General features: G+C 32.6%; 1 protein-coding gene across 1 annotated transcript in view; it reads right to left on the bottom strand.

Moving 5' to 3' along the window:
* Nucleotides 1–26345, bottom strand: part of LOC143240271 (protein O-mannosyl-transferase TMTC1-like) — a 71035-nt gene extending 44690 nt beyond the window's left edge. Inside the window, exons 1-4 of the mRNA XM_076482449.1 lie at nt 26155–26345; nt 7380–7538; nt 4173–4242; nt 1361–1464 (exon numbers count right to left, since the gene is read on the bottom strand). Coding sequence (XP_076338564.1) covers nt 1361–1464; nt 4173–4242; nt 7380–7538; nt 26155–26345 — 524 coding nt within the window. The remainder of the gene's footprint in view (nt 1–1360; nt 1465–4172; nt 4243–7379; nt 7539–26154) is intronic.
* Nucleotides 26346–27127: the final 782 nt, after the last annotated feature.

Below are 27127 nucleotides of genomic sequence, written 5' to 3'. Positions count from 1 at the left end.
ATGGTCGACAATACACATCAGTATTTCTAGCTAATTAAACAAAACGTAGATTAATTACATATGTAATTAACCCCCAGTCTCTTGCTATAAAGTAAGTCTGGAGACTTATGTCACTAAAATATCGGTTTCGATACTTGCTGTGGGCAGAGCACAGCCTGTTGTGTAGATTTGTGCTTAAAAACAAGAAACAAGTGTATAAATAATAAGTGTATTTTAGGCCCTCTTGTGGATCAGTGGTAACAGCAACAGCTCACAACCTTAAAATTCCGGTTTGAATACCCGCAGTTGTCACAGTACAATAGAAAACAAACAAAAACTAAAATTAACTGAATAAAGGTGAATGGGTGTTCTAACAGAAACGTATCACGTGCTACACCTACCTGGTGAGTATAGGTGTTCTAACAGAAACGTATCAAGTGCTACACCTACCTGGTGAGTATAGATGTTCTAACAGAAACGTATCACGTGCTACACCTACCTGGTGAGTATAGGTGTTCTAACAGAAACGTATCACGTACTACACCTACCTGGTGAGTACAGGTGTTCTAACAGAAACGTATCACGTGCTACACCTACCTGGTGAGTACAGGTGTTCTAACAGAAACGTATCACGTGCTACACCTACCTGGTGAGTACAGGTGTTCTAACAGAAACGTATCACGTGCTACACCTACCTGGTGAGTATAGGTGTTCTAACAGAAACGTATCACGTGCTACACCTACCTGGTGAGTATAGGTGTTCTAACAGAAACGTATCACGTGCTACACCTACCTGGTGAGTATAGGTGTTCTAACAGAAACGTATCAAGTGCTACACCTACCTGGTGAGTATAGATGTTCTAACAGAAACGTATCACGTGCTACACCTACCTGGTGAGTATAGGTGTTCTAACAGAAACGTATCACGTGCTACACCTGCCTGGTGTGTATAGGTGTTCTAACAGAAACGTATCACGTACTACACCTACCTGGTGAGTACAGGTGTTCTAACAGAAACGTATCACGTGCTACACCTACCTGGTGAGTACAGGTGTTCTAACAGAAACGTATCACGTGCTACACCTACCTGGTGAGTACAGGTGTTCTAACAGAAACGTATCACGTGCTACACCTACCTGGTGAGTATAGGTGTTCTAACAGAAACGTATCACGTGCTACACCTACCTGGTGAGTACAGGTGTTCTAACAGAAACGTATCATGTGCTACACCTACCTGGTGAGTGCAGGTGTTCTAACAGAAACGTATCATGTGCTACACCTACCTGGTGAGTACAGGTGTTCTAACAGAAACGTATCATGTGCTACACCTACCTGGTGAGTATAGGTGTTCTAACAGAAACGTATCATGTGCTACACCTACCTGGTGAGTACAGAAGGTGAAAAGGCGGCTGGATTGTCTTGCACAGTAAACGTTGGTAGAGAACCATGTAGCATCAATGTACGGAACCCCAAAAGAGCAACAAGCTGTTAAAAAGTCATAATAACTTATCTTAGTTTCCAACTGTAGCACATTAGGTGTGTAATCTTATTTTACTAGTTTAAACTAACGTACATATTTCATTAGTTCGACCGAGCAGTAATAAAGTGAATATGGAAAATTAAGAAACTGGACAAGTTGAAGTTAGAAACAGGATACTGTGAAGTGATGTGAAAAACATGACACACCGAAAAGAGAAACTGAACATTCTAAAATTGGAAACACAATATTTTAAAGTAAGAAACTGGACATGGTGAACTAAAAATAAAATCAAACTTTGGAGTTTTATTTCACATAATTAAACCAAACTGTTTAATATTTTTAACAATATTTCTTTACATAGTTTGCTTTGCTTTGAATTTCGCGCAAAGCTACACAAGGGCTATGTGCGTTAGCCGTCCCTACTATAGAATTGTAAGACTAGAGGTAAAGCAGCTAGTCATCATCACCCACCGCCATCTCTTGGGCAACTCTTTTACCAACAAATAGCGGGATTGATCGTAACGTTATAATGCCCCCACGGCTCAAAGGGCGAGTATGTTCCTTGTGATGGGGATTTGAACCTGCGACCCTCAGATTATCCTAATTTTCCTTTCTAAATCTAGTGGACACTCTATTATATAATTCTTCCGTTTTGGATTAATTATCAGATTTTTGTAACTATGGTTAATTTAAATACAATAATATATCTGATTTGGTTGACTCAAACAATATTACTCATTGATTTTTGTAACTATGGTTAATTTAAATACAATAATATATCTGATTTGGTTGACTCAAACAATATTACTCATTGAGCTAAGGGACTCATTCTCTTCTTTTACCTAAAGACGTGTTCTGAAAGGTACTGACGTCACTTTGCTAAATTTTCAAATGAATGCTTAAAGTTTCTACATGGGAACTATTCTGAAATACTAATAAGAAAAACTTCCCATAATTTCTCTCAGGACAGCGCTACGAGCCTCACGTGTCTACTCCGATATCGGCTTTAACGTGATGTCATCAAAAGAACTTAAAAAAAAAACAGAGTTGGCGAACAGAGATATAAATATTGAGATATTTTATTTTGAAAACTTAAAGTTTTTTCTCTATGGAAATACAAACACTTATGGATACTAATGGAAACAAAAAGAATTATTATTCTGTACCAAGTCCTGTTTTAAAAACCTTTGTATGATACTTTACAAGAACTGGTTGTGTTTTAAAAACCTCTGTATGATACTTTACAAGAACTGGTTGTGTTTTAAAAACCTTTGTATGATACTTTACAAGAACTGGTTGTGTTTTAAAAACCTTTGTATGATACTTTACAAGAACTGGTTGTGTTTTAAAAACCTTTGTATGATACTTTACAAGAACTGGTTGTGTTTTAAAAACCTTTGTATGATACTTTACTATGGAAATACAAACACTTATGGATACTAATGGAAACAAAAAGAATTATTATTCTGTACCAAGTCCTGTTTTAAAAACCTTTGTATGATACTTTACAAGAACTGGTTGTGTTTTAAAAACCTCTGTATGATACTTTACAAGAACTGGTTGTGTTTTAAAAACCTTTGTATGATACTTTACAAGAACTGGTTGTGTTTTAAAACCTTTGTATGATACTTTACAAGGACTGGTTGTGTTCTAAAAACCTTTGTATGATACTTTACAAGAACTGGTTGTGTTTTAAAACCTTTGTATGATACTTTACAAGGACTGGTTGTGTTTTAAAACCTTTGTATGATACTTTACAAGGACTGGTTGTGTTCTAAAAACCTTTGTATGATACTTTACAAGGACTGGCTGTGTTTTAAACACCTTTGTATGATACTTCACAGGGACAGGCTGTGTTTTAAAAAACCTTTGTATGATACTTCACAAGGACTGGTTGTGTTTCAAAAACCTTTGTATGATACTTTACAAGGACTGGTTGTGTTTTAAAACCTTTGTATGATACTTCACAAGAACCAATCGTGTTTTAACCGCTATTCTATGATTCTCACAAGGACAATTTGTGTTTTAAAACCTTTGTATGATACTTCACAGGGACAGGCTGTGTTTTAAAAACCTTTGTATGATACTTTACAAGGACTGGTTGTGTTTTAAAAACCTTTGTATGATACTTTACAAGGACTGGTTGTGTTTTAAAACCTTTGTATGATACTTCACAAGAATCAATCGTGTTTTAACCGCTATTCTATGATTCTCACAAGGACAATTTGTGTTTTAAAACCTTTGTATGATACTTCACAGGGACAAGCTGTGTTTTAAAACCTTTGTATGATACTTCACAGGGACAAGCTGTGTTTTAAAAAACCTTTGTATGATACTTCACAAGAACCATTCGTGTTTTAACCGCTATTCTATGATTCTCACAAGGACAATTTGTACTTTAAAACCTTTGTATGATTTTTCACAAGGACTGGTTGTGTTTTAAAAACCTTTGTATGATACTTCACAAGAACCATTCGTGTTTTAACCGCTATTCTATGATTCTCATAAGAACAATTTGTGTTTTAAAACCTTTGTATGATACTTTACAGGGTCAGGTTGTGTTTTTAAAATCTATGCCTCTGTTCTTTAAGATGCAATTTGTTTATGTTATCGTTTTGGTTGTACCTCGCTCCCACAAACACTTTGAGGACAAGAACAATTTAACGAGTATCAATCCAGTCTTTAGTGCGATAGATGGAGATCTTCTGCTTACCCCAAAGAACAGTGAGAAGGTGTATCTGTCCAGCCAAACTTGTTTCGATCTATTTCTTTCTTTCATATATCTGAAAGAAGAAAATTATTGACAAGTCAGAAGATTTAAACTCACACTTTTCAAAACCAAACAAATATTTCAAGGTTTGTGGATTATTAGAACAGACCAACATTTATTTTCGTCTCTCTCTGCATTACATTAAAAAGAGAGCACAAGTAAAATAATTAGTTATTTATATTATTTCAGTTTTATTGTTAACTGATTCATACTTCACAAAATTATTAGATAACTTTTTATCAGGAATACACATGAAACACGTAGCAGTTGAACAATATCATGAAATCTGAATTTCATTTAAAGCCACACAGAGAATATACCCAGTTTGAGTTGTTATTGTTCGTGGTTTTACAAACTCAATCCCATCACTACTAAGTTTTTTTACTTCACGTAACGATTGCAACTATGTAATATGTATTGTTTCTGAAGCACAGGACTACTGATTGGTCTTCTAAATTATGAAAGTAGACAATACTTTAAACTCAAACTTAAATTAAATAAAACTCTGTATTACATATTTCAGATTGTGGTCTGATATTAATTTTTAAAACAATGCCATGAAACCAATACGTTATTGTTCCATCAATACATACTCTAATCTAGGATGTACTTGAATGTTTCTAACACTAACCCACGAACTGGTTTATAATACTAATCTAGGAAACAACTGCAGCTTATTAACATTAACTCTTGAACTTGATTCAATACTTATAACACTGTTCTATGAAACAACTGCAGTTTGCTAACACTAGCCTATTAACTGCTTATATCTTTATTAGCCTATGGAGTAACTGCAATTTGTTAACACAAATTCATAAATTGGTTCTATCTTGATAAAACTAGGAAATTACTACAGTTTGAGAACACAAGCCCATGAACTGGTTAGAATTTAATAACACTAGTCTACAAAGTGGCTGCAGGTTGTTAACCCTATCGCATAAACAGGTTACATCTTTATAACACAGGGTAAGGGGCGACTGAATTTTGTTAACACTAATCCATGAATTGGTTACACATTTATACAAGTAGTGTATTAGTTATCGAGAAAAAAGAAATTGGTCTAATCTTACTAATACATATTGATAAAATACACAGCATCCTAACATAACTATCTTTCAGAAACACTTTTGAAAAGTACAAAAAAGGCAACAAAGTAAAACATGATCATCCACAACTGTGTAGAATTAGGGTTAGCACACAATGGTTTTTAAAATCTTTACGCAAGTAATAAAATAATAACAGAACATGGTAAAAGTGTTTCCTACTCTCAATTTGATTTTCTTTTACAAGTTCATATTGTTCACGTGTTCATAAATTTAAGTCAATTTTCTATTTTTCTAACATCATAAAAAATTCCACAATTTACTATCAGAAATGTTCTTATAAAATACATGTATTAATATAGTCAATAATGTGTTAATATAGTCAATAATGTATTAATATAGTCAATAATGTATTAATATAGTCAATATTATGATAATGCTCTTTACTCTTGTCCTTGTTTATAAAGCTTTCCAAACATTTCACTGTTAAGACTGAAACTAGTATTTAAATATCTTTTTACAATCCGTAATATTATTAATTGTTGAGAAAAAAAGCTTTATTTTTAAGACTGAAACTAGTATTTAAATATCTGAGTACAGTCAGTGATATTATTAATTTTTCAGAAAACTTTATTGTTAAGATTAAACTGATATTTAGATACATAATTACACTCAGAATATTAGATAAAAATTTCTTACTGAATAGACAGCTAGATAGAATATTATTTCAAGATTAATTGTTCAATAGACGGATAGATAGAATATTATTTCAAGATTTCTTATTCAATAGACGGATAGATAGGATATTATTTCAAGATTTCTTATTCAATAGACGGATAGATAGAATATTATTTCAAGATTTCTTATTCAATAGACGGATAGATAGAATATTACTTCAAGATTTCTTATTCAATAGACGGATAGATAGAATATTATTTCAATATTTCTTCTTCAATAGACGGATAGATAGAATATTATTTCAAGATTTCTTATTCAATAGACGGATAGATAGGATATTATTTCAAGATTTCTTATTCAATAAACGGATAGATAGAATATTATTTCAAGATTTCTTATTCAATAGACGGATAGATAGAATATTATTTCAAGATTTCTTCTTCAATAGACAGATAGATAGAATAATACTTCAAGATTTCTTATTCAATAGACGGATAGATAGAATATTATTTCAATATTTCTTCTTCAATAGACGGATAGATAGAATATTATTTCAAGATTTCTTATTCAATAGACAGATAGGTAGAATATTACTTTAAAATTTCTTATTGAATAAACTGATTGATATAATATTTCTTCAAAATTTCTTATTGAATAAACAGATCGATACAATATTGTTTGAAGATTTCTTATTGAATAAACAGATCGATACAATATTGTTTGAAGATTTCTTATTGAATAAACAGATTGATACAATATTGCTTGAAGATTTCTTATTGAATAAACAGATCGATACAATATTGCTTGAAGATTTCTTATTGAATAAAGAGATCGATACAATATTGCTTGAAGATTTCTTATTGAATAAACAGATTGATGCAATAATGCTTGAATATTTCTTATTGAATAAACAGATTGATATAATATTGCTTGAATATTTCTTATTGAATAAACAGATTGATATAATATTGCTTGAATATTTCTTATTGAATAAAAGATTGATACAATATTGCTTGAAGATTTCTTGTTTATATTTCGGAATGAAAGCTTAAAAATGTTTGTAAAAAGTTGAATCTGTATTAGTCACAATTGTGGATTTCAATGGTAGGAAGTTTTAATTGTTTTGAAAAAGACAGGTTATATACTATTTAATATAATTTAATTTTTACAGTATGTCGGAATTGACTTAAGAAATTAATTCTAACAGCAACAATAGAGCCTAAAAATTTACAGGGTTTTGAGATCACAGAAAAATAAAAAATGAGTTTTATGTTTTACTTTCTTCAAGGGTATGTATGCAAAGACAGCTTTGAGTGACCAAATAAACTCTTGTTGTCTGGTCTGTATGATGTCTTGTATTCTACAGAGAAAAACACAAACAAATAATATTACATACAAGATAAATAGTTAGGTTGCAACACTATATTACCTGATTTCTAATTTCTGTTTGGTCAGTGTTGCTAAATGATAACCTAAATTGACTGCTACAACAGTTATACCCTGTTCCTTAGCAAGAAGAGCAAAGAAGGCCGAACCAAAGGTTAAAACAGACAAAATACGCTTTGACTCATGACGGGCTGACCTCCATCTGGAAGAAAAGAATACCAAGTTATAAGTAAATTGACGAAAAATAAAAGATATTAACTTATCTTACCACGATTGTCCAGACAAATAAAAGTAACTTATCTTATTATCATTGTTCAGACCAATACAAATTGTCAACTTACCTTATTGTGATTGTTCAGACAAATGAAAGATGTTAACTTATCTTATTATAATAGTCCAAACCAATACAAATTGTCAACTTACCTTATTACGATTGTTCAGACAAATCAAAGATGTCAAATTATCTTATTATGATTATTCAAACTAATATAAAGTGTCAATTCATCTTATGATTATTCAGACAAATAAAAGGTATCAACTTATCTCATTATGATTGTCCAGACATAATATGTAAAATTACCCGATAGTTCAGTCCTTAAATACACTATAAAATACCTTCTTTACTTTTATACCAATTTTAGAAAATTTCTTAGTTTTCCATTTCAGTTTTTGAAATTAAAACAAATAATATGTAGAAAACGTGTTCGTGATCCTTGATGCTCTTGGTATATTCTTATGAACTACTTTACTGACACCTTTTTAAAATATTAAAGCTCTATGTAAAAATATTTATACTGAGATATATAATTCTGATATATATATATATAATCACATATGTTTTCCTGTTTTATGTGTAAAAGTTTTAAATGTTTTGGAATGCCAAGTAAGAACTTTGAGATTTAAAGTTTAAAGACCTGATTTTTGATTGTTCAGCAGGAATTTTGAGAGTTAAACTTAAAAGGCCTATGTCCTGCAATGTTCAGTAGTGATTTTAAGAGTTATAGTTTAAACGCCAAGGTGATGTGGAATTTCTTAATGATTTACCAAGTTTGAAATATACATTTTGACAACAGTAACTTATTAACACACGTCAGTCACCAGCCTGAGAGATTATCTCAGTCTATCTTTGAAAGTATTATAAACTTTCTCATGTTGACAGAAGAGAAACCACAGTTTCTGAATATCCAGTGTAGACCTCAAGGATCTCCTAGGAACCTGGAAATGTCTAAAACCTCAATTCTTGACGAGAATTTTGGTTTCAACAAAATTTCTATGTTCTATTAATCCCGGTGTTTAGAAGATTTGTTTTATTAATTTATTGATAAACGTGGATCACAGCAACACGTGATGAGACAAATTTATGGATTTAAAGAACTAGATTTTAAATGAAGGTTTCAAGATATACACTGCTCTTTCCGCAAGATGTCGTGACTTATATATGGTGAGATTTACCTAAATCTTTATAGTATCTTCAGATTCTTATTTACTAACTTGGGTATAAAGTTACTTCCTTGACTGATAATGAGGTCAAAATAGTTGATGGCTCGATAATAGAAGATTTTTTAAACAAAACATCCATAAACAAATAATATTATAAAACACACTTCAAACCGATTCAAGAAAAGATAATGGTTTAATTTTCAGAATAACTTGTAGAATAGTGAAACCTGTAGAACAGAGAAAGTAATATATCATTGTGATATCGATTATTATATTATTATATATACTTTTTTACCAGTTGTTACATTATTATATATGCTTGTGATATCAGTTCTTACATAGATATACTAATCATATCAGCTGCAACATTATTAGATATACTTGTGTATCAGTTGTTACATTATGATATATGCTTGTGATATCAACTGTTACATTATCAATGTTTGTGATATATGTTATTACATTATTAAATATAATTGTAATATCAATTGTTACGTTATTAGATATACTTGTGATATCACTTGTTACATTATTAAATACGTTTGTGATATCTGTTATTATATGATAAGATATACTTGTGCTATCAATAGTTACATTAGATAAGTTTGTGATATCTGTTATTATATTATCATATATACTTATTATATCAGTTGTTACATTAGATATGTTTGTGATATCAGCCGTTACATTATTAGATATACTTGTAATAGCAGTTGTTACATTATTAGATATGTTGGTGGTATATGTTATTATATTATTAGATATACTTGCGATATGAGTTGTTACATTATTAGATACGGTGTGATATCTGTTATTAGATTATTAAATATTCTTGGGATATCAGTTGTTACATTATTAGGTATGTTTATAATATATTTTAATATATTATTAGATATACTTGTGGTATCAGTTGGTTACATTATTAGATATGTTTGTAATATCAGCCATTACATTATTAGATATATTTGTGATATCTGTTGTTTCCTTATTACATGTACTTGTGATATCAAGTGTTAAATTATTAGATATACTTGGGAAATCAGCTGTTATATTATTAGATATACCTGTTATATATGTTACTACATTATTAAATATACTTGTAATATTAATTTTTACATTGTTTGTGATATCTGTTATTATATTACTAAATATTCTTGTGGTACCAATTTTTATATTATGTTTGTGATATCTCTTATTATATTATTAGATATTCCTGTGGTATGAGTTGTTACATTATTAGATATGTTTGTGATATCTTATTATATTATTAAATATACTTCTGATATCAGCCGTTACATTATTAGATATACTTGAGATATCAGTTGTTACATTATTAGGTATGTTTTTAATATATCTTACTATATTATTAAATATACTTCTGATATCAGCCGTTTCATTATTAGATATACTTGAGATATCAGTTATTAAATTATTAGATATGTTATTGATATCTGTTATTAGATTATTAAATATTCTTGGGATATAAGTTGTTACATTATTAGGAATGTTTTTAATATATTTTATTATATTATTAGATATACTTGTGATATCAGTTATAACATTATTAGATATGTTTGGGATATTTGCTACTATACCGTTATATATACTTATTATATCAATTGTTACATTAGATATACTTGTGGTATAAGTTGGTTACATTATTAGATATGTTTGCGATATCCGTTATTAGATTGTTAAATATTCTTGGGATATCAGTTGTTACATTATTAGGTATGTTTGTAATATATTTTATTATATTATTAGATATACTTGTGATATCAGTTATAACATTATTAGATATGTTTGGGATATTTGCTACTATACCGTTATATATACTTATTATATCAATTGTTACATTAGATATACTTGTGGTATAAGTTGGTTACATTATTAGATATGTTTGCGATATGCGTTATTAGATTGTTAAATATTCTTGGAATATCAGTTGTTACATTATTAGGTATGTTTGTAATATATTTTATTATATTATTAGATATACTTGTGATATCAGTTATAACATTATTAGATATGTTTGGGATATTTGCTACTATACCGTTATATATACTTATTATATCAATTGTTACATTAGATATACTTGTGGTATAAGTTGGTTACATTATTAGATATGTTTGTGATATCAGCCGTTACATTATCAGATATACCTTGGATATCTGTTGTTTCCTTATTACATACACTTGTGATATCAATTGTTACAGTATTAGATATACTTGGGAAATGAGCTGTTATATTATCAGATATACCTGAGATATCTGTTACTACATTATTAAATGTACTTGTGATATCAATTTTTACATAATATTTGTGATATCTGTTATTACATTGTTAAATATTCTTAATATATCAGTTGTTACATTATTAGGTATGATTGTGATATATTTTATTATATTATTAGATATACTTGTGGTATCAGTTTATTACATAAGTAGACATGTTTGTGATATCAGCCGTTACATTATTAGATATAGCTGTGATATCAGTTGTTAAATTATTAGATAACCTGGGAAATCAGCTGTTATATTATTAGATATACCTGTGATATCTGTTACTACATTATTAAATGTACTTGTGATATCAATTTTTGTATTGTTTGTGATATCTGTTATTATATTACTAAATATTTTTGTGATATCCATTTTTAAATTATGTTTGTGATATCTCTTATTATATTATTAAATATACTTGTGATATCAGCCGTTACTTTATTAGATATGTTTGTGATATCTGTTATTAGATTATTAAATATTCTTGGGATATCAGTTGTTACGTTATTAGGTATGTTTGAAATATATTTTATTATATTAATAGATATACTTCTGATATTAGTTATTACATTGTTAGATACGTTTGGGATATCTGCTACTATACCGTTATATATACTTATTATATCAGTTGTTACATTAGATATACTTGTGGTATCAGTAGGTTATATTATTAGATAAGTTTGTGATATCAGGCGTTACGTTATTAGATATACCTGTGATATCTGTTGTTTCATTATTACATATACTTGTAATATCTGTTGTTTCCTTATTACATATAATTGTGATATCAGTTGATACATTATTAGATATACTTGGGAAATCTGCTGTTATATTATTAGATATACTTGTGATATCTGTTACTACATTATTAAATATACTTGTGATATCAATTTTTACATAATATTTGTGATATCTGTTGTTACATTATTAAATATTGTTAATATATCAGTTGTTACATTATTAGGTATGTTTATAATATATTTTATTATATTATTAGATACACTTGTGGTATAAGTTTGTTACATTATTAGATATTTTTGTGATATCAGCTGTTACATTATTAGATATATCTGTGATATCTGTTGTTTCCTCATTACATATACTTGTGACATCAGTTGTTAAATTATTAGATAACCTGGGAAATCAGCTGTTATATTATTAGATATACCTGTGATATCTGTTACTACATTATTAAATGTACTTGTGATATCAATTTTAACATTATGTTTGTGATGTCTCTTATTATATTATTAGACATACTTGTGGTATGAGTTGTTACATTATTTAATATGTTTGTGATATCTCTTATTATATTATTAAATATATATGTGATATCAGCTATTACATTATTAGATATACTTGGGATATCAGTTGTTATGTTATTAGGTATGTGAGTGATATCTGTTGTTATATTATTAAATATTCTTGTGATATCAATTTTTCATTATTAGATATGTTTGTGATATATGTTATTACATTACTAAATATTCTTGTGATATCAGTTGTTACACTATTAAATATGTTTGTGATATCTGTTATTTTATTATTAGATATACTTGTGATATGTGTTGTTACAATATTAGATATGTTTATGATAACTGTTATTACATTATGAAATATACTTGTGATATCAGTTATATTATTAGATATACTTATTAAATCAGTTGTTATATTATTACATATACTTGTGATATCAGCCATTTTATTATCACATTTTATATCAGCCATTTTATTATCACATTTTATATCAGCCATTTTATTATCACATCTTATATCAGCCATTATTAATATCTGGCGTTTTCTGTACGTAAACGTTAATTTCTTGAACCATGGAGAAATTATAAGGCTTTTCTCCCACTGATTATAAATTTGAAAAATAGAAAACTTGAAATGTCTGACAGGCAACAGCTGACAACAGATTTATTAATGCTAATTACGTTTTGGTTTTAAATCATCTGAATTTTTTTCATCATGAAGTCAGTGTACTCTGTACAAATCTTTTACCATTAAGTCAGTATATTCTGTACTAATCTTTCATTATTAAGTCAGTATATCATGTACAAATCTTTCATCATTAAGCCAGTATATTCTGTACTAATCTTTCATCATTACGTCAGTAGTGTTATTGTTATTTGTGTTATTTGTACATGATATACTGTACTAATCTTTCATCATTAAGTCAGTATATCCTCTAGAAATCTTTCATCATTGAATCAGTATATTCTGTACAAATATTTTATCATTAAGTCACTATGTTCTGTACTAATCTTTCATCATTAAATCAGTATACATTTTTGAAAATTGTTCATTATCAAGTCAGTATATGCTGTCAAAATCATTGACTGTTAACTCATTATATTCTATCTAGTAAAGTCATTGATCATTAAGTCAGTATACTGAACATTATGTTCAAGAGTTACAATAGAAAATCCTATACTGAATTTAAGTCACACTGAACATGTTCTCAAAAACATGACAGCCACATTCGCTTGATTGTGTAAGCTTATTTAATTTCTCATCAGAAACTTCGTTGATGTGAAACTATCTTTCTATTTTGCAGCTTCAGAAAGACGTAAATGAGGTCGATAATTTGCAGTGATTGAAATAATACAATAAATTATTGTATAAATAAACCAGGGAAACAAAGCTGCAGTCAACAGTTTCTAGAGATATTTAACTCAATAACAACTGGGTACGTGTTATGTTGATTTTAGTTTACACTACCAACAGAGTAAGTGTTATTTTGTGTTCAGTTAACGCCAACAACTGGGTAAGTTTTATCTTAGGTCTAGTTAAAACAAAAAACAGGGTGTTGTGTTGTGTTTAGTTCACAATAACAACTAGGTAAATGTTATATTATGTTTGGTTGACACTAATAACCAGAGATGTGTTACCTTATGTTTAGTAACTAGCTGGGTAAGTTTTATCTTATGTGTAGTTAACACTAAGAACTGGGTGTTATCCTATATTCAGTGTTATATCCTATAACACTAACAACAAGATAAGTGTTACTTGATGTTTAGTTAATACTAACAACTGGGAAAATGTTATCCTATGTTTAGTTAACACGAACAACAGGGCAAGTGTTATCTTGTGTTTAGAGAATACGTACAAAGGGAGAAAATTCCTGAAACTCTAAAATAGCTGAACAATAAAATAAACAATGTATACCAACAAGTAACATAATTTTAGAAACATCAGGAATACCGAAACTTTCCTTTCTTCATTGCACCTCAACCAGACACAATAATACTACTGATTTAAAACAAACTTCACAAAATACTGAGACGCAACTAAACACACAAGAAAAACCAGTGTTATTCTAATAATAACACTACAACAGTTAGTCTTAACACCACAAGTAAATTATCATTTGTATGTACTCATAAACGTTCGTTGTAGTTGTCAAAGTTCTCACAACTAAGATATTTTCAGATTTTTACTATTTAGACAGAACATCTTTGTCTGAAGTGTTTCACTTTGTCCCAGTAGTCACGGCTGAGATATGGTCAAAAATGTTAGTAAGAGCTTATAGCTGGAACTTTCGCCAACAGCTGCGTGTGTACTGCACAAGAAATAGGCTGGTATAATAAATCTGTGAACCAACTCGTTCAAAGTTTTTCCCGTTTCAGAGACTCGACTAACAGAGCAATTGGAACATAATCGACAGTCATTTTCAAACTAGCTTCAAAGCGAATGTTTTGAGGTAAAACATCAATGAGTTTCCTACCAGACATTGTTTATCGTCACAGTGAATGATCCAGTTGTATATACACAGTTCTTCATCGTTGTATGAACAGTGATAGTTATATATACTACAATATTTCATGTCATTGTTTCTCACTCTATTTTACTCTAGGTCTGGTTCAGCGTTATTACTCTAACAAAGGTGTGTAGGAACTTCTTCAAAACATCATGGTGAGTTGTCAAGTGGTTAATGTGGGTCAACTAAAGTAACCAATACATACAAGGTAGTTTATCTTCCTTGGTTAAGGTTGGTGAGTTGAAGTGACCAGTACAGACAAGATGGTTTATCTTCCCTGGTTAAGGTTAGTCAGCTGAAGTAAACAGCAGAGACAAGGAGGTTTAACTTCCCTCGTTAAGGTTAGTCAGTTGAAATAAACAGTACAGACAAATTGGTTTATCTTCCCTCGTTAAGGTTAGTCAGCTGAAGTAAACAGTACAGACAAGGTGGTTTATCTTCCCTCGTTAAGGTTAGTCAGCTGAAGTAAACAGTACAGACAAAGTGGTTAAGGTTGGTTAACTAAAGTAACCAATACGTACAAGGTGGTTTATCTTCCCTCGTTAAGGTTAGTCAGCTGAAGTAAACAGTACATACAAGGTGGTTTATCTTCCCTGGTTAAGGTTAGTCAGCTGAAGTAAACAGCAGAGACAAGGAGGTTTATCTTCCCTCGTTAAGGTTAGTCAGCTGAAGTAAACAGTACAGACAAGGTCGTTTATCTTCCCTCGTTAAGGTTAGTCAGCTGAAGTAAACAGCACAGACAAGGTGGTTTATCTTCCCTCGTTAAGGTTAGTCAGCTGAAGTAAACACTACAGACAAAGTGGTTTATCTTCCCTCGTTAAGGTTAGTCAGCTGAAGTAAACAAAACAGACAAGGTGGTTTATCTACCCTCGTTAAGGTTAGTCAGCTGAAGTAAACAGCACAGACAAGGTGGTTTATCTTCCTTCGTTAAGGTTAGTCAGCCGAAGTAAACAGCACAGACAAGGTGGTTTATCTTCCCTCGTTAAGGTTAGTCAGCTGAAGTAAACAGCAGAGACAAGGTGGTTTATCTTCCCTCGTTAAGGTTAGTCAGCTGAAGTAAACACTACAGACAAAGTGGTTTATCTTCCCTCGTTAAGGTTAGTCAGCTGAAGTAAACAGCACAGACAAGGTGGTTTATCTACCCTCGTTAAGGTTAGTCAGCTGAAGTAAACAGCACAGACAAGGTGGTTTATTTACTCTGGTTAAAGTTGGTCAGCTAAAGTAACCAACACAGATAAGGTGTTTTTTTCCTTGATTAAGGTTGGTCAGCTAAAGTAACTAACACAGACAAGGTGGTTTATCTTCCCTGGTTAATGTTGGTACCTCTTCATCAGAATCTCAGTACAGATCTGAGAGTAATAACTTTGGTGTCTTCAACACAATCTGAAAGAAACCAAGATCTCCTCCACATATGACGTAATGATGCTATTGGCCTGTTGGTTAAGTGAGAACCAGTGGTCATACTGAATGAACATAAGTTTTCATAACAAACTTCATGTTATGTTACACACACTGTTTTCTGATACCATTTCCCTACTTCTGCCATTAGTAAACTTGTGTTATGAAACTTTAACAAGTGTGTATGATGTAATCATGAATAGTTTCATGTTTAGATATGACAACAATCATCTGTATCTTTGAATATAAAATACAAAGAAGGATATTTTAAATTGATATTTAACTTTGTCTTCAGTAAAATCTAATGATCGCGTACGAATATTCATATTTTCATCTTTGTATTTATCCGCCTTGAAATGTATATTTGGTACTGGGCTTCCCTACAGTTCCATATAATTGTTGAATGTCTGCATGGATTCTTATGTGTAGATGTTTTTACCTACACTTTTGTTTCATATAGTCTCCCTTTGTTTTATGTGTACTAAAAATCGTTTCATAGCGACAATATATGGGTCATATTGTCACCTATGGGCAGTCTCGCATGATGTCTTCGACTGACCTTTTTATAATTAAACGGTTTCCCTTCTTAGTGCGAACCATTCTTTGATTGGATATTCATACATTTGTCACAGAAGTTTACACATAAACTAGTGAATTATACCATGAAATACGTAAGAAATGAATAACATGTTTTAATCGTTAGCTGATAGATATCAGTGGATTTCTCCTCTTAGCATTTGTTTCCCAAGTTCTATACATTTTATCTTTATCTCGTACATTTCAATTGTTTGTTATTTTAATAAAACTTCATCTCTCTCGTGAATCTAATTTATATTTTCCTAATTAACCAGAGCAATTATCTCAGTTTGTTTCCATTGTGTTTAATAACACTTCCATTTTATTTTTTTCGCTCTCTCAGTCGGTTTTTGTTCCATAAATAAACGTTTATTTAATTTTTAAAATATAGTAAATTTTGTGAACAACAAACACTGCATGTGGTCCATGACATGAAGGTTCAGAACCGTTATAAGTTGTCTGTCTTATTCTTACACTAATATATACTTCATCATTAACTCTTCGTTCCCGATAATTCTTATAAGACAAAAGGCCTTATTAAAAAAAAAAACATATTCTAAGTTACCAAAAGTCTATCATAATGGAGAAAGTAAAATCTTCGGGATCATATAACAATAACAGATTTATCTTCGAAATCATGCCGCTGTAGTTTAAATTGTCTCATCTAAGGATTGTCGTTTTTCATTCAGGCCTGGTCTCGGGTGTCAAGATAATGAATAAAACATCTGAAATAGGCCTTTCGTCTCGGGTTGACCTTACATAGCCCTAACTTCAAATCTGCATGTCAATATTCAAAGCACTATTATGTTTTACTGTAATAGGTTGGACCACGAAGTAATGTACATAATTCATACATATTTGTTGGTCCATTTTACAGCTAGAACTGAAAAATCTGTCATGCAAGTGACAGTATCATATGTTACTATTCTTATGACGCCTGATGTCTAAGTGCTTATAAAGCTAAAAATTGGGTTTCGATACCCAAGGTAAGTGCAACACAAACAATTCTGTGTGTAGCTGTAACAATCAATTATTTAGGTTGCCTTTATGGCTTATATTGATGTATGCCAATAAACTACAGAGGTTATAAATAAAATGACATATTTCTTAAGTTTCAAAAATAGCATCGATCTTATTGGATGAAATCACAAAGTTTTGGTAGATGAACATGTATCTTAAGTTTGTCAAAAATACATGATGAGACCAATGAAAAGTACCTTCAAAACGACTTAAACAGTATGCAAATTATTTGTAACTGAATGCTTCAAGTTTTATGTATTTGAACGAAGTAATTCGGTAACGCTACACTTTAATAGTAAACACTATATGTTTCCAGATAATGAATACGTAAGTTTATTTAAAGTATCTTGGAACGTTCATCTTGTTACTGATCCTTTATTTGTGTATTTTCATCAATTCCCTTGAAAATCTACAGAAATGCTATTTGTTTAGAGCAAGAATTGAGTAAAATATTTAGCGTTATCTCTATTAAGTTGCACAATGACCTAGTATGATAAACTGTTATCAATCGGTCAGAATAGATTTTTGCGTGAATGTTAAAATTATTGAAATAATAGAGAATATGATTTATCGCAGTGAAGTTATTAACGGGTTATCGAACTCCACTATTCATTCTTCATTGGAACACACATTACATGTGACGCCAGTAATTACCGAAAGAAAAACCAAATTCGCTAAATCCAGAGGGAGTTTTGTCCAAATCAATATTTCTTCACTTTGTTGAATATGAGAATTAATTTTAATAAAGTTGTCTATCAATTCGTTCACGTTTCGTCATAGAGCAAGTGAAATGTATTTGGCTGTAAACAATATTATTTGCCATCAGTAACAAATAAACAATATATGTTTACACATTTCTGTCATAGTTTGTTAAAAGGTCGTTACTTCACGTAACCCAATAAACATATAAAAATATTCACCAATTTCGTATAATTTTATGTTACTAGAAAAGTTATATACGAAAACCTTTGTTCTATTAAAATTATGTTTTTAGACTAATAAGGTTAAAATTAGACATGTAAGACATAAAAAAAGTGTTTTAGATTTTTATATACAAATATTTAAGGGCGATCTTTTATGAAAAAAGTTAAAAGTCAAACAAATGTTAAATGTATTCAGAGTTTTTTCATGTATATATGGTTTGCCATAAGTTTCACGGGTTCTAAAGACTCAACAAATCTGAGCTCAGGTATTCAGCAGTTAGTTTAAATTTTATAAGATAAAACTTTTATGTTTAATAATGTAAGGTATCGAGAACTGTGATACACAGTTAGAAATTGTCTTTCTTAATTATATGAAGGATAAAGATAATAAAGATGTCTGAACACGTTACTATCTAAACTCAATTGAAGGTAAATCTAAGCCATAAAGTTTGTGTTGTTGGTTTTAACCCATTCCTACTTGATATCGTATCTGAACTCACAAACAGTTTTCAATAGTTAACAACTGAATTTTCAACCATCAACAAATTGGCTGATAATTTCACTTCCTTGCACGTACCAAATTTTATTACAGTAACATGTTTTATGCTTTTAAGTCTAATAATCCAATGTAGGCAATAGGATAATAATATCTGATATATTACAAGTAATTCAATAATAATATCTCATATATTACGTGAGATCTATTCTTACATTGACCTTTCTTCTCCATCTATTGTCTTGTACACCTTGTTTTATGCACTGTATCTTCTCCACCTATTGTCTTGTACACCTTGTTTATACATTGTATGGTATCTCAACAAGGAATAATACAATAGTAATGATTATACTTGGTATTACTTTGTGGATTACACAATAATGTTTTGTGTAACAGTTCTTCCAACCATCCGTTAGCACAGTTTTCGTTCTTTTCACAAGAATACCCATTGTACTCACACAAGAGACTGACTACATAACGTTTTATATTATGATATTGTTCATTGTACTCACACAAGAGACTGACTACATAACGTTTTATATTATGATATTGTTCATTGTACTCACACAAGAGACTGACTACATAACGTTTTATATTACGATATTGTTCTTGTTTTTCAATTCTATAAGTGTTAATACGAGCCTCCTATCATTCTAATTTATTTTCTTCCTTCAATATAAACTTACTCTAACGTCTAACACTCACACCAACTCTGTACAAGCATTTTAAACAATGTCATTCCCGGTAGGTGATGAAGGGATCTCCCACTTAAGGTTCTGTACTTTCAGTTTACCTGCTCTGGGATCTAAACATATCCACCCATGTATTTGCCTTTCATGGCGACCCGTGAAGTGGAGAGTATTTTGGTTTAATCCAAACACACCAACGTGGTTTCGAATTTCCGCAGATGGGTGGTCATCGAGTACCTCTCCCCAGGGTAATTGGTTGCTTTGTTGGGCTAGGGTTAACCAAGTACCAATGTTGGGTGTTTTCAACGGGTATTATGGACATTGTTTATGGTACTGGTGTTTGGGTTTAGTACTGACTAAATCCTGACGTCACTGCAGTGTTCTTGTTTAGAGTTGTAGTGTGTACTCATTAAATCCTTACGTTAATACAGTGTTCTTGTTTATAGTTGTAGTGTGTACTCACTAAATCCTGACGTTACTGCAGTGTTATTGTTTACAGATGTAGTGTGTCCTCACTAAATCCTAACGTTACTGCAGTGTTCTTGTTTATAGTTGTAGTGTGTACTCACTAAATCCTGACGTTAGTGCTGTGTTCATGTTTAGAATTATAGTGTGTCCACACTAAATCCTGACATTGCTGCACTGTTCTTGTTTAGAATTGTAGTGTATCTTCACTAAATCCTGACGTTACTGCAGTGTTCTTGTTTATAGTTGTAGTGTGTACTCACTAAATCCTGACGATACTGCAGTGTTCTTGTTTAGAGTTGTAGTGTGGACTCACTAAATCCTGACGTTACTGCAGCGTTCTTGTTTAGAGTTGTAGTGTGTACTCACTAAATCCTGACGTTACTGCAGCGTTCTTGTTTAGAATTGTGGTGTGTCCTCACTAAATCCTGACGTTACTGCAGTGTTCTTGTTTATAGTTGTAGTGTGTACTCACTAAATCCTAACGTTACTGCAGTGTTCTTGTTTAGAGTTGTAGTGTGTACTCTCTAAATCCTGACGTTACTGCAGCGTTCTTGTTTAGAGTTGTAGTGTGTACTCACTAAATCCTGACGTTACTGAAGTGTTCTTGTTTAGAGTTGTAGTGTGTACTCACTAAATCCTGACGTTATTACAGCGTTCTTGTTTATAGTTGTAGTGTGTACTCACTAAATCCTAACTTTACTGCAGCGTTCTTGTTTGGAATTATAGTGTGTCTTCACTAAATCCTGACATTACTGCACTGTTCTTGTTTAGAATTGTAGTGTGTCCTCACTAAATCCTGACGTTACTGCAGCGTTCTTGTTTAGAGTTGTAGTGTACTAACTAAATCCTAACGTTACTGCAGCGTTCTTGTTTATAGTTGTAGTGTGTACTCACTAAATCCTGACGTTACTGCAGCGTTCTTGTTTAGAGTTGTAGTGTGTACTCACTAAATCCTAACGTTACTGCAGCGTTCTTGTTTATAGTTGTAGTGTGTACTCACTAAATCCTGACGTTACTGCAGTGTTATTGTTTACAGTTGTAGTGTGTACTCACTAAATCCTGACGTTACTGCTGTGTTCATGTTTAGAATTATAGTGTCTCCTCACTAAATCCTGACATTACTGCACTGTTCTTGTTTACAGTTGTAGTGTGTACTCACTAAATCCTGACGTTACTGCAGTATTCTTGTTTAGAGTTGTAGTGTGTACTCACTAAATCCTGACGTTACTGCAGTGTTATTGTTTACCCTTTAGTGTGTCCTCACTAAATCCTAACGTTACTGCAGTGTTCTTGTTTCAAGTTGTAGTGTGTACTCACTAAATCCTGACGTTACTGCAGCGTTCTTGTTTAGAGTTGTAGTGTACTAACTAAATCCTAACGTTACTGCAGCGTTCTTGTTTATAGTTGTAGTGTGTACTCACTAAATCCTGACGTTACTGCAGCGTTCTTGTTTAGAGTTGTAGTGTGTACTCACTAAATCCTGACGTTACTGCAGCGTTCTTGTTTATAGTTGTAGTGTGTACTCACTAAATCCTGACGTTACTGCAGTGTTATTGTTTACAGTTGTAGTGTGTACTCACTAAATCCTGACGTTACTGCTGTGTTCATGTTTAGAATTATAGTGTCTCCTCACTAAATCCTGACATTACTGCACTGTTCTTGTTTACAGTTGTAGTGTGTACTCACTAAATCCTGACGTTACTGCAGTATTCTTGTTTAGAGTTGTAGTGTGTACTCACTAAATCCTGACGTTACTGCAGTGTTATTGTTTACCCTTTAGTGTGTCCTCACTAAATCCTAACGTTACTGCAGTGTTCTTGTTTCAAGTTGTAGTGTGTACTCACTAAATCCTGACGTTACTGCAGTGTTATTGTTTACAGTTGTAGTGTGTCCTCACTAAACCCTGACATTACTGCAGTGTTATTGTTTACAGTTGTAGTGTGTCCTCACTAAATCCTGACATTACTGCACTGTTCTTGTTTAGAATTGTAGTGTGTCCTCACTAAATTATGACGTTACTGCAATGTTCTTGTTTATAGTTGTAGTGTGTACTCACTAAATCTTGACGTTACTGCAGTATTCTTGTTTACAGTTGTAGTGTGTACTCACTAAATCCTGACGTTACTGCAGTGTTCTTGTTTAGAGTTGTAGTGTGTACTCACTAAATCCTGACGTTACTGCAGCGTTCTTGTTTAGAGTTGTAGTGTGTACTCACTAAATCCTGACGTTACTGCAGCGTTCTTGTTTATAGTTGTAGTGTGTACTCACTAAATCCTGACGTTACTGCTGTGTTCATGTTTAGAATTATAGTGTCTCCTCACTAAATCCTGACATTACTGCACTGTTCTTGTTTACAGTTGTGGTGTGTACTCACTAAATCCTGACGTTACTGCAGTATTCTTGTTTAGAGTTGTAGTGTGTACTCACTAAATCCTGACGTTACTGCAGTGTTATTGTTTACCCTTTAGTGTGTCCTCACTAAATCCTAACGTTACTGCAGTGTTTTTGTTTCTAGTTGTAGTGTGTACTCACTAAATCCTGACGTTACTGCAGTGTTATTGTTTACAGTTGTAGTGTGTCCTCACTAAATCCTGACATTACTGCACTGTTCTTGTTTAGAATTGTAGTGTGTCCTCACTAAATTATGACGTTACTGCAGTGTTCTTGTTTATAGTTGTAGTGTGTACTCACTAAATCCTGACGTTACTCCAGCGTTCTTGTTTAGAGTTGTAGTGTGTACTCACTAAATCCTAACGTTACTGCAGCGTTCTTGTTTATATTTGTAGTGTGTACTCACTAAATCCTGACGTTACTGCAGTGTTATTGTTTACAGTTGTAGTGTGTACTCACTAAATCCTGACGTTACTGCTGTGTTCATGTTTAGAATTATAGTGTCTCCTCACTAAATCCTGACATTACTGCACTGTTCTTGTTTACAGTTGTAGTGTGTACTCACTAAATCCTGACGTTACTGCAGTATTCTTGTTTAGAGTTGTAGTGTGTACTCACTAAATCCTGACGTTACTGCAGTGTTATTGTTTACCCTTTAGTGTGTCCTCACTAAATCCTAACGTTACTGCAGTGTTCTTGTTTCTAGTTGTAGTGTGTACTCACTAAATCCTGACGTTACTGCAGTGTTATTGTTTACAGTTGTAGTGTGTCCTCGCTAAACCCTGACATTACTGCACTGTTCTTGTTTAGAATTGTAGTGTGTCCTCACTAAATTATGACGTTACTGCAGTGTTCTTGTTTATAGTTGTAGTGTGTACTCACTAAATCCTGACGTTACTGCAGTATTCTTGTTTACAGTTGTAGTGTGTACTCACTAAATCCTGACGTTACTGCAGTGTTATTGTTTACAGTTGTAGTGTGTCCTCACTAAATCCTAACGTTACTGCTGTGTTCATGTTTGGAATTATAGTGTGTCCTCACTAAATCCTGACATTACTGCACTGTTCTTGTTTAGAATTGTAGTGTGTCCTCACTAAATCCTGACATTACTGCACTGTTCTTGTTTAGAATTGTAGTGTGTCCTCACTAAATCCTGACGTTACTGCAGCGTTCTTGTTTAGAGTTGTAGTGTACTAACTAAATCCTAACGTTACTGCAGCGTTCTTGTTTATAGTTGTAGTGTGTACTCACTAAATCCTGACGTTACTGCAGTATTCTTGTTTAGAGTTGTAGTGTGTACTCACTAATTCCTGACGTTACTGCAGTGTTATTGTTTACCCTTTAGTGTGTCCTCACTAAATCCTAACGTTAGTGCAGTGTTCTTGTTTATAGTTGTAGTGTGTACTCACTAAATCCTGACGTTACTGCTGTGTTCATGTTTAGAATTGTAGTGTGTCCTCATTAAATCCTGACGTTACTGCAGTTTTCTTGTTTATAGTTGTAGTGTGTACTCACTAAATCCTGACGTTACTGCAGTATTCTTGTTTACAGTTGTAGTGTGTACTCACTAAATCCTGACGTTACTGCAGCGTTCTTGTTTAGAGTTGTAGTGTGTACTCACTAAATCCTGACGTTACTGCTGTGTTCATGTTTAGAATTATAGTGTGTCCTCACTAAATCCTGACATTACTGCACTGTTCTTGTTTACAGTTGTAGTGTGTACTCACTAAATCCTGACGTTACTGCAGTATTCTTGTTTAGAGTTGTAGTGTGTACTCACTAAATCCTGACGTTACTTCAGTGTTATTGTTTACCCTTTAGTGTGTTTTCACTAAATCCTAACGTTACTGCAGTGTTCTTGTTTATAGTTGTAGTGTGTACTCACTAAATCCTGACGTTACTGCAGTGTTATTGTTTACAATTGTAGTGTGTACTCACTAAATCCTGACGTTACTGCAGTATTCTTGTTTAGAGTTGTAGTGTGTACTCACTAATTCCTGACGTTACTGCAGTGTTATTGTTTACCCTTTAGTGTGTCCTCACTAAATCCTAACGTTAGTGCAGTGTTCTTGTTTATAGTTGTAGTGTGTACTCACTAAATCCTGACGTTACTGCTGTGTTCATGTTTAGAATTATAGTGTGTCCTCACTAAATCCTGACATTACTGCACTGTTCTTGTTTAGAATTGTAGTGTGTCCTCATTAAATCCTGACGTTACTGCAGTTTTCTTGTTTATAGTTGTAGTGTGTACTCACTAAATCCTGACGTTACTGCAGTATTCTTGTTTACAGTTGTAGTGTGTACTCACTAAATCCTGACGTTACTGCAGCGTTCTTGTTTATAGTTGTAGTGTGTACTCACTAAATCCTGACGTTACTGCAGCGTTCTTGTTTAGAGTTGTAGTGTGTTCTCACTAAATCCTGACGTTACTGCTGTGTTCATGTTTAGAATTATAGTGTGTCCTCACTAAATCTTGACATTACTGCACTGTTCTTGTTTACAGTTGTAGTGTGTACTCACTAAATCCTGACGTTACTGCAGTATTCTTGTTTAGAGTTGTAGTGTGTACTCACTAAATCCTGACGTTACTGCAGTGTTATTGTTTACCCTTTAGTGTGTTTTCACTAAATCCTAACGTTACTGCAATGTTCTTGTTTATAGTTGTAGTGTGTACTCACTAAATCCTGACGTTACTGCAGTGTTATTGTTTACAATTGTAGTGTGTCCTCACTAAATCCTGACATTACTGCACTGTTTTTGTTTAGAATTGTAGTGTGTCCTCACTAAATCCTGACATTACTGCACTGTTCTTGTTTAGAATTGTAGTGTGTACTCACTAAATCCTGACGTTACCGCATTGTTCTTGTTTAGAATTGTAGTGTGTCCTCTCGTGGGGTTCCATGACGGGTGGGGTCAATGGGCACTGAATCTTTCTCTATTCATTATGGATTATTCAATCCTTGAAAAAAATCTAAAATAGTGAAACATCTTATAGGTGAATATAGACGACTCTGTTACCAGTCATCAACACCATGATATCCTGTACCTTGAATTTTAATCCTTTATCCTGTGTCTAACAAATCCTTTAGGCAAATGTCTTCCTTTTTCATTCAGAAAGGACTAAAAGGGTTTGTTGGCTCTTCCAAGTTCGTCTCCCTTTAGTTCCACAATGGTATGTCTGCAAACTCCCAGTGCAGGTTTCGATGCCCATGGTGGGTAGAGCACAGAGATCTTATTGTGTAGGTTTGTGTTTATTTCTAACACTCATTCACCAAAGTCTGTCAAGAAGCAACATTCTATGGACAGCTTGGGAAAACATCCACCCAAAGCACAGTGAACTTCTCCTGAACTTTAAGGCTATTGAGGTTATACCCATCGAAACTACTCCCCATGCTATACTGAATTTCTGGAGAGGAGTGATCATTCAGAGGTATTTGAAGAGCATTGCCAAGTTGGAAATCTTCGCAGATTTCTCCAGCCAAGGCGTTTCTACTTTGCACAGTTTCTCCACTCGTAAGGACGGAATTATGCTGTCTACATATATTCTTACTTTGAGGTTGCATTGTCACGTACAGCTGCCGCCATCAAAGTAAGTTACTTGAACTGTAAGGTATGGCCATATATTCATAATCCTCTCCAATGTTTCCAATGTCAAAAGTTTAGTCAATCGAAGACACCTTTTCGTGGTTTTTTGACGTGTGTTCCTTGTGCTGGCAGAAACAATGGCGTTTACAGGTGCAAATTGGAACCTTATTGTATTAATTGCAGTTGTCTCACCCTTTTATTTTCATTCTTGCCCTATACGGGTGGAGAAGAAAGAGATACAACATTTAAAAACTGTGAACCGTATTTCCCATCCCGAAGCTCTGAAACTATTGTCACAATCTTAATAATGGACAGATCTTTCTGTGCCACCAACAGAGTCATTCTCATCCAATGTGAAGAAGCTTTTTCACTCTATGGATAAGTGAGTTGACAAGTCAGAGTCTGCTCTTGTCTCTCTACCAATTATTCCTTCCATTAACTGCCAGGCCCACTTTCTTCAGCCCTGAGATTATTCGTTCACAACTTCAGTCACTGGCATCTCCGTCTACTCAGAGTTATCCTCAGTCCACCAAACGTAGTATCCATGGAGAAGGGCAGACCTTTTATAACAAAATACGAGGTGATCGTAAACCGAAGAGTTCTCCACACCGTTCTCCTCCACCTAACTAAAAATGGCCTCTTTGATACAATGGAACTGTCGAAGTTTCCATTCTCATCTGGATCATATTAAAGCCTTGGCTGATTGCTCTCATCCCATGTGTCTTTCCTCAAAGGAAACATTTCTCAAGCCTGTCAACAG

Source organism: Tachypleus tridentatus, chromosome 13 (genome assembly GCF_004210375.1).
Source record: "Tachypleus tridentatus isolate NWPU-2018 chromosome 13, ASM421037v1, whole genome shotgun sequence".
In the NCBI taxonomy this organism is placed as follows: Eukaryota; Metazoa; Arthropoda; class Merostomata; order Xiphosura; family Limulidae; genus Tachypleus; species Tachypleus tridentatus.
The sequence above is the reverse complement of the archived record's forward strand: the minus strand, read 5'-3'. Positions and strand labels throughout refer to the sequence as shown.